Genomic DNA, 9,877 nt, shown 5'->3' on the forward strand with positions numbered 1-9,877 from the left:
AGATTGAAAAAACCTGTGAGCAATGAGCAGTGATAAGCACATTTCATGCTAATTATCGGCTAATGAAATAATGAACTGTACATAATTACGAATGTATGTATGTATGCCAGCTAAGAGGAGACGCAATACGTAAGCTTTGTTTGGCATGCTGGAACTGGTTCTTGCCGGCAGTCACTGCTTACTACTCGCTCAGCGGTTTCGCAACCAGCTAACGTTTTCTCTGTTTACTTGCTGCAAATGCTTATGCTATGGCTAATAATTGTGAAGGATGTGCGTGTGACCTCACTCGAGACGGCTGTGGCATTATTTTTTTCTACTTTTTTTCTAATAGTTTTCAATGAACATTTTTTTTAATTTTTTCCAGTTTTTTTTTTTATTTTTTTTTTCAAATTTTTTTCTAATATTTTTCTCCTAACTTTTTTTTATTTTTTTTAAATTATTTTGAGATTTTTTTTTTTATAATTTTTTATAATTTTTTTTTTTCTTCAAATTATTTTTTCTATTTTTTTTAAATATATTTTTTCAATTCTATTTTTTAATAATTTTTTTTTTGCAAATAATTTCTCGGACAATTCGCGACGCAGTTAGTCCACTTGCTGACGTGCGCTTTGTATTACAGTTATCAATGGGTGGAACTGATTGTGGTGCATTGATTGTGACGCTATCGGCGGCGTACTACAGTTCATGTTTACCCGCGCTGCACATCCATTCATACATATTTACAACGGCTGCAGATGCTGTCAGTTGTGTTTATAAACTAATTACTACGATTTCATATTATTGTTATGCTCCTGATTACTGCAAAGAGGCGTTGTAAGATCGCCGCTAACCCCATACATTGTAAGAAAGCTTATCAGCAGCAAGCTCGCTTCGTACAACCACACATACGCACAACGCACTGTGGCTTTTCAAAGAGTTTCGTAAGCTAATCACGTGAAATCCATACTTTTGCGCGCGCCGCACGTACACATTCACGTGTAAAGCGTTGGAACCTTTGGAGCGTTGCTTACGGAAGCCGAAGTCAGGCAACTGTAACGAACAATGCAATAACATTTCGTGATTAAATATAAATATAAAATGTCAATACATACTTTATTACTTTGATAGTGGCGAATAAGTCTGCTTTTCATATTGCGTAGACTCTAATTAGAACACATAAAACGTGTTAGTTTTGTTCTTCTTTCATTACAGATCGATAAGGTTATAACGGGTGATTTTTTTGAGGTTAGGATTTTCATGCATTAGTATTTGACAGATCACGTGGGATTTCAGACATGGTGTCAAAGAGAAAGATGCTCAGTATGCTTTGACATTTCATCATGAATAGACTTACTAACGAGCAACGCTTGCAAATCATTGAATTTTATTACCAAAATCAGTGTTCGGTTCGAAATGTTTTTATCGACAAATTTTGTTCAGCGATGAGGCTCATTTCTGGTTGAATGGCTACGTAAATAAGCGAAATTGCCGCATTTGGGGTGAAGAGCAACCAGAAGCCGTTCAAGAACTGCCCATGCATCCCGAAAAATGCACTGTTTGGTGTGGTTTGTACGCTGGTGGAATCATTGGACCGTATTTTTTCAAAGATGCTGTTGGACGCAACGTTACGGTGAATGGCGATCGCTATCGTTCGATGCTAACAAACTTTTTGTTGCCAAAAATGGAAGAACTGAACTTGGTTGACATGTGGTTTCAACAAGATGGCGCTACATGCCACACAGCTCGCGATTCTATGGCCATTTTGAGGGAAAACTTCGGACAACAATTCATCTCAAGAAATGGACCCGTAAGTTGGCCACCAAGATCATGCGATTTAACGCCTTTAGACTATTTTTTGTGGGGCTACGTCAAGTCTAAAGTCTACAGAAATAAGCCAGCAACTATTCCAGCTTTGGAAGACAACATTTCCGAAGAAATTCGGGCTATTCCGGCCGAAATGCTCGAAAAAGTTGCCCAAAATTGGACTTTCCGAATGGACCACCTAAGACGCAGCCGCGGTCAACATTTAAATGAAATTATCTTCAAAAAGTAAATGTCATGAACCAATCTAACGTTTCAAATAAAGAACCGATGAGATTTATGCGTTTTTTTTTTAAAAAAAGTTATCAAGCTCTTAAAAAATCACCCTTTAAGTATTTGAGCAAAGAATATATTAACTGTTAGGCAACCATACGCAATAGTTTGCGTATTTCGTAGTATAGTCGAGTGTTTTGAGCGCTCAGTGGCAACTCGTGCGGTCATAGGCCCTAATATCGTCGATTTGATCCCCTAGGATCCTCAGTTTGTAGTATTGTTCTTACTTTAAATCGAGAAAATTAGTAAAATTATAGACAATGTTCTTTCCATGAAAGATTTTTAACTCAGCAAGCAGCTTATATTATATTTTATTATATATTTCTATTAAGACAAGAGTTCTTATAAAATCTTTTAACCATTCTATGGTCGTTCAAAAGTACCCCACAACACAAAAGCTCGGTCTGATAAACTTTTCTGCACGCAGTTTGTTCTCTTGTATGTAAAAGCAACAGCGAAGTAAGAAAAAGCATTAATTTCGGTTGCACTCTTCACAAATACAAAAGCAGCCTTACAAGAACTATAGCGACCCGATCTGAACAATTACTTCCGAGTCATCATCGCCTTAGGCAATAATCCATGACAAATTTCTTGAAGATAACTCGTTCATACCAGCAATTGATTGCGTTCGTTCAGTTTGTATAGCAGTTATATGGTATATATAGTGGTCCGATATCAGCCATTCCGACAAAAGAGCAGTTTCTTCTCTTTGATATAAAGAACTTATTTTTTTAACTAGAACTGACAGATGCTGTTAACCTTACTGAGAAAACGGTCTTAAATTCGTTTTCATTGACATTTATTTATATGAACATATACAAAATTAAATCTCAAATACAATCTTCTGAATTCTTATACCGTCAAAAACGGTTTCGCCTTTATTCGTAAATGAAATTTTGACTGTATTGAATAGTGTATTATATGAGTACAAGTATAAAATGTATACCATAGCAACGCGTGGTCGGATCCACTAGTACATATATATTTTATAGGGCCTCCAACGTTTCCTGTCAGGCTGTACAAATATCGTAGCAAACTTATATATGTATACCCTGGAGAAAGGATAATGAATATCTTACGAAATTAAGCTTTAATTATGCCAGCTTCTTAATTTAATACCAGTTGTTTGTTCGATTCACCACCATCCAAAAGTTTTTATGATTAATTTATAAGCTTCCAGATTTTTGGAGACTTTCGGATCTTTTTCTGTTGCAAAAGTAGTAACTTATATTTTCTCTTGCCTTCGTAGAAGTAATGAAAAGTATTGGAGGACTGTCTGCGCAGCATTATCAGCAGTTGTGGTTGAAATTTTCCATTTGCTTATTCTTGCGAATGATCTTCCACTTTTTACAATCTGAAGATCAGACTATATATATTTCGAATTACCTTTCCGTATAGCTTAAGCAATTCAAGATTCCTTAGTTACCAAGCGCCTACTGCCGGTGATGTTACGACGTACGTTTATAAAACTGTTTGGGGGTCTATGTCGGTGGAAGCTTTCCCTTTAACTTACTTTTACGAAAGCTCTAAAGTCTTCTAATTCGTAATGTTTTCCCTTAGAAACTAGTGGCAGAGTTTGGTAAGCGAAAAAAATGCCTGATTTTTTATTTCTAAGCGAATACCTCTGCCCTATTAGCTACTCTTAACTTTCTATTGGATTTAGAGCCACCGCAAGTCTCAATAAAAGAATAGAAATTTTCAGCTTTCCTTGAACATGCCTTTAAGTGCGAAATTGCTTCCATTTTGGTTTATTAAAAAAAAAAACAAAAATCATTATGACAATGCAAAGTTTAATCGAATTGGACTATGGACGCTCTTGCACAAACTTGTAGGTATGTACATATGTACGTGGATGCATACTTGCTTTTTAATATGGATCAAGTACATTTGTATACTCAATATTGTATGTACATGTGTATGTGTTTGAAATGTATTTATATTCTTAGAGGTAATATTGAACCTATGTATATATCGTCACCTAAAATGCCAAATAACGTAACAACATTTTCAAAAAATTACAGTGGCGTGAATGAAACACGAAATAAAATGGAACAAGATTGAAAATTAATATTGGTTAAAACTGGTTTATATTAGGTTGTCAAATATCTCCCTTCCGCCTTTTTGCTCTTTATTCAATGTTTTATAAAAAGTGTTACAGTGATCGGATTTAGTTCAAATATGTACCCTTTCGTTCAATAATCTGCTTCCATCTAGACGGCAACTTCAGAATACCCCCCTCGTAGAAGGCCCTCCTCCTTATTTGCCGAGAACTGGGACAGCCACTTTTCACAAGCTTCTTTTGAGTTCAACTTTACACCAACAAGGGCGTTCGCCATGGACAGGAACAGGTGGTAATCACTTGGCGCTATGTCCGGGCTATATGGTGGATGCGATAAAACCTCCCATCCGAGCTCCCGTAGTTTCTAACGAGTCATCAACGAAGTGTGTGGTCTGGCGTTGTCTTGGTGGAACACTACACCCTTCCTCTTGGCCATTTCTGGCCATTTCTGTGGCCATTTCTGGTCTATCGCCAGCTTCAAGCGGTCCAGTTTTTCGCAGTAGATGGTAGAATTAAGCGTCTGGCCATATGGGAGCAGCTCATAGTGAATGATTCCCTTCCAATCCCACCAAACACACAGCAAAACCTTCCTGGCCGTCAATCCCGGCTTGGCCACTGTTTGGGATGATTAACCGGCCTTCGACCACGACCGTTTTCCCTTGATATTGTTGTATATGATCCATTTTTATGGATAGCGTCGTTTTGTAAGTTATGTCCAGACATTTAAAAGATATATAGTATTGCCAGATACGAGCTCTGTGGCGCTTTATACATAGCCGCGAAATTCAAAAGACAAAAAGGTGAAGGGAGATATTTGACAACCTAATATCTGAGGGCAGAACCTGCATTTTAAGTAGTGAATCGTAATCCATTAGATACTCAATTTCGAATTTTTTGATGATACGTTATTTTGCATTTTAGGTGACGATATGTACTTTGCATTGTCATTTTTTTTTTTTTTTTTTTTTATAAACCGAAATGGAAGAAATTCGGCACGGCATGTTCAAGGAACGCTGAGAATTTCTATTGTTTTATTGAGATTTTCGGTGGCTCTAAAGCCAGCATTAACAGAAGGAAAGAAACTGGAACTTTCGCCTTTTTTTGGCTACCCAAACTCTGGCACTAATTGGTAAGGAATAAAAAAATGTTAATGTCTGATTTATCTGATTTCATTGATTTCTCTTAATATTTTCCACGCATAAACATATTTTATAAATTCACATATCTTATGTAATACACTTATAAGGCATCTTTAATCGCTTTCCTTTGGCTCATCTCTCACATCTCGCGCGCCGCTTGGCTCACTCATTGTAGCGCAAATCCTGTAGACGCCTTGTCATATGCACACAAGTGTCTATGCAATCCTGTCGCGAGCCGAAACTCTGCCCCGGTATGGTGTGACAGCCGCCCAGCACATACATTTGACAGTCGTTGGTGCGCGAGTCAAAGTAGAAACCTTCGATTTCGATAGTGCAAACACCTTCCGACCTTGGCGGCGGCTGCAGGCAAATGTCTGTGGCGATAGAAAGCAAAGGAATTATAATACGGTACAGTGAGTGAACTTGATTTCGCTAGAACATAACAAATATTGCGTCATCACCAAAATTTGTTATCTTCGCTATATAAAAAATAATGATTAATTTAATTATGCTTATTTAGAAACCTAAAAAATAGAGCAAAAACAGAAGAGTGTATAGGTTATGGGCTTGTGGACGACGCGTTCAATACAATAAGATAATGAGCCATTATTGATAACACAATCAACGAAAATTTTGGTTGACAGCAAATAAGAAAAGAAATTTAGAAAATATTGGACCGACAGCAAGCGCTAAGCCGAGCGGAAGGCAGGTAAACGAACGCTCTCGACACAATTAAAAACGCACAAACAAAATGTTAGCGACGATTTGAGAAATGTATAGAAATTAGAAATATAATTTTTTATATATGAGAAAAACATATGGCTGCTATATAGGGTGCTTTTTAGTGGTATGAAGTTCGCATTTTAAATAATTTTTTATGAAGAGTCTATAGTTCGTTTCTCAGCATAGATTCTGAACTTCAAGTTTCCTTAGCATGAGCTGTGACCTTTGAGTTCCTTCACTATAAACTTTGAACTTTGAGCTTCCTCAGTATAAACCTTGAACTTCGAGTCTCCTCAGTATAAACCTTGAACTTTGAGCTCCCTCAGTATAAACCTTGAACTCCGAGTTCGAGACCTGTGTGGCCAACTGATAAAACCATTTTTTGATTTAGTTCGGTCCACAAAAAATGATAGTTTTGCTCACTGCAAGACTTGTTTAACTATCCGGTTGGACTTAGATGTTAAATCTTGACTTCAGGAACCAACAGGTCTGAAATCATTTATCCGTCGAACTCACTATTGTCAGTAATAGTAGTCCCATCTTCTGTTTTATAAATCTCGACATGCAACCCACATCAGAGATTAACATTTTCTGGCTGCAAGTGAGTCTAAAGAGTATCTTCGGGACTGTTCGGTCCCCGAGTATGTCTGTTATGATTATTTACGGACTCGTAAAAGTAGAAAAAATGTCTAAAAACTGATGTATACACAGTGATCTGATAGTTTATCACGTGGAAACGAGCTTAGGAGGTAAATTTCAAGCATTTTCAAATATTATTCTGCTGAAAGGCTTTTCGCGGTAATTTGCCAAAGTAGTCGGCACATAATTGTCCAACGTATGTGGGATCTTCAACAACTAGAAACTATAAAATCTAAAAGAACACCCTTTATGTAGCGCTTAATATATATCTCAACCGGAAAACAGCGACTCTCGTGCGAAAATAGCGTAAATTATTCCATATTTTATTTTATTTTATTTTATTTTATTTGTGTTCTTATAAACTCTAATCACGCCCCTTTTTCACCGAGTTGCACTCACATACACATTCGAAACACCTTTCCAAACACATTTTTCTACTCACTTGGCCGTCCGCGCGATCTAGCCGCCACAGCGCTCACAAACAACAGCAAAATGCCAAGCAAAACAAAGCGACGCAGTTCCATTGCAACGATCACACAAATCTATATCTATAGTATATATAATATGTAGGTACTCAACACCCGCCGCGACTCGACTCTTGTCACATTCAACGAACACAACCCAACAATGCCGCAAGTTACTTGGGTAGCCGCTACTGCCTCCGGAACTCGTTGGCGAGTAACGCAGGCAGCGACGGCGGGTAGTGTGTACACTGCACTATCGCAATTGACGGTTGATATCAATATACCGCTTGGCGCTCAGCGCGCTCTGAGATGCTGAGATGACGACAGTGATGCTGAAAACTATGCTTAATAATAACGAAAGCAATTTATAAGAATTAAAACAACAATAACGCATAAATATTATAATATAAGAAGCACATTGAACAAGTGGCGCCAGCTTTACTAGGGTGACCGCATATATTTTGAGTGCAATGTAATTGAGAGGATTGCTTATTTCTTTCTTTGTGACTTTCAGTACAATATTTCTAGAGTCATCTCAAAGGAGGTTGTCCAAGGGGACATACTGAGAGTCTTTAAGGTTGATGACCTACAATTTGACTGTCTCTCAGACTTTTTCAACTGCCTCCCATTACAATTTGTTCTGGAGGTCTTAGTGCATATCGTCCTTGGCCATATATAAAACTGGGTACGTTATGAAGGCACCATTTTCATGGAAACAGAAAACAAAATCGACTTCGTCGGTATAAGGCAGAGACATAACTTAAACTTGATCTTGACCTTCCATTTGCTGGATCTCGGACTACTAGTTAAGGGTCAAAGTCGTCCACATATCTCAAGACCGCAGAGTATAGAGTTTACAGCCGATTTTATAGCAAAAAAGTAGCTAAGAGGTCATAACTAAGAGGAATACGAGTATATAATATGAAAATATACGCTTCTTCACAAGTCAAAACGTTGCATAGCAAGCTGTTAGAAGTTGAAAGAACGCGCTCATTTGAATTCTTGACCGCACGCTCCGCGTAGCAGGCTTGTTTCTCTTGTTAGTGTTGCTTTTATTCATATTTATATACATATGTATATACACATACATATATATGTACATATATAACATAAATATATGTATGTACATATGTACTGATAAGGCTGCTGAGAAAAGTCAAAGGCTTGAAACGCGCAACAGCTTGCCATTTAATTCGTTAGCAACGCACATTTCACTATTATTTTATATAAATACATATATTTGTATCTACAAGTATACATGCATAGATACTGTTAATGACAAGGCATAGCCTCGCTTATAATCATTACGCTCTCCAACAATTCCTATCCGCTACTATACGCTTGTATATGCTTCTCTGTTTGCATGTGTGTAGGGTAGTGAGTTGACAATTATTTTTGCTGCCACAAGCAACGCCACTCATTGTGATTGTTGCTACTTATTTTGTTTGTTTTCTCTTTATTTTCACTTATTTGATAGGCCTACTTTAAAAAATAACATACTAAAATTAAAAAACAAAAATGTTTTTGTTTTTAGTTGCAGCTTTCTAAATTTAAGTTCAATCGACTCAATCACTTTGTAAATTCTATGCTATTTTTTTTCTTCGCAAGTTTATTTCATTGTATAATTATGTGAAAATAAATAAAATTTATTTAAATAATTATTTATAAGTAATTTCTATTATAAAAAACAAGTAAAATTCCACGAAATACATTTTCGCTTTTATTTTTCTTTATCATTTCAGAAACAATTACTACAATCACCAACAAAATTTACTATAACTATCAAAATATATTGTAAATCAATAATTAATATGCATTTATATCAACAATTAAACTTAATTTACACAAATTTATGTATAATTCACTGATTTCCTTAATAAAAATGCAAAAAAAACCAAAAAAAATCCATAAACATTGAGTTTTGTACTGTACCAATGCAAATTGTAGTACTGGCTAGTTGAAACATCCGGCGCCTGAAAGTATGCAACGAATTTAGGCAACATGCGACACATTGTGCACTTTTAACTTCCGCTGGGCGGCGACAGCCACTTGCTGCCGTTTATGGGCGCCTAGTGAAAATCCGAGTTTTTCGATTTTGGCAAAAATCCGACAACGTCACGCGTGATCTAATCAACTGATGATCACGTCACAGGCTCATATCACATGATGTGTTGATGTGATGAGATTAAAAAAAATTGCACGTTCACCACATGACTTCACGTCACATCACTTGGTCAGTATATCACATCAGTCAAACATCACATGACGCCCCATCACTTGGACATCACACGATGTCACATCACTTGAACATCACACGATGTCACATCACTTGGACATCACATGATGGAAAAACGTCTTTTCTTGGCATTTCGAAGTATTTTACACAAATAATACGCATTTTTTGTTTTTTGAATTAAAATTTATTGTATTTTTAAACAAAATGCTTAGCTATAAGACATACACATACAAACTATTAAATATTTATGTATTTTGTTAAAAATCATGTAAAGGGTGATTTTTTAAGAGCTTGATAACTTTTAAAAAAAAAAAGCATAAAATTTGCAAAATCTCATCGGTTCTTTATTTGAAACGTTAGATTGGTTCATGACATTTACTTTTTGAAGATAATTTCATTTAAATGTTGACCGCGGCTGCGTCTTAGGTGGTCCATTCGGAAAGTCCAATTTTGGGCAACTTTTTCGAGCATTTCGGCCGGAATAGCCCGAATTTCTTCGGAAATGTTGTCTTCCAAAGCTGGAATAGTTGCTGGCTTATTTCTG

At 36.5% G+C, this 9,877-nt stretch overlaps 2 protein-coding genes across 2 annotated transcripts in view; one reads left to right on the plus strand and one right to left on the minus strand.

Moving 5' to 3' along the window:
- LOC105234037 (homeotic protein ocelliless) overlaps positions 1–9,307 on the plus strand; it is a 130,130-nt gene extending 120,823 nt beyond the window's left edge. Inside the window, exon 9 of the transcript XR_007422602.1 lies at positions 8,840–9,307. The gene's annotated coding sequence lies outside the window, so the exon portion shown is untranslated. The remainder of the gene's footprint in view (positions 1–8,839) is intronic.
- Positions 5,286–7,272, minus strand: LOC125778295 (PI-stichotoxin-Hcr2m). The gene is made up of 2 exons (XM_049455153.1): positions 7,076–7,272; positions 5,286–5,645 (listed from the first exon to the last, which is right to left on the minus strand). Exons 1-2 carry the CDS (start codon positions 7,155–7,157, stop codon positions 5,434–5,436), a joined length of 294 nt encoding a protein of 97 aa, XP_049311110.1. The 5' UTR covers positions 7,158–7,272; the 3' UTR covers positions 5,286–5,433.
- Positions 9,308–9,877: the final 570 nt, after the last annotated feature.

Source organism: Bactrocera dorsalis, chromosome 1 (genome assembly GCF_023373825.1).
Source record: "Bactrocera dorsalis isolate Fly_Bdor chromosome 1, ASM2337382v1, whole genome shotgun sequence".
NCBI classification, from domain to species: Eukaryota; Metazoa; Arthropoda; class Insecta; order Diptera; family Tephritidae; genus Bactrocera; species Bactrocera dorsalis.

What these genes read in the sequence shown, in the direction of transcription:
- LOC125778295 (XM_049455153.1), bottom strand. Translation starts at nt 7,157, where the DNA reads ATGGAACTGCGTCGCTTTGTTTTGCTTGGCATTTTGCTGTTGTTTGTG. An exon ending in TAGATCGCGCGGACGGCCAA is followed by an intron (nt 5,646 to 7,075) that starts GTGAGTAGAAAA and finishes CTATCGCCACAG; the next exon opens with ACATTTGCCTGCAGCCGCCG.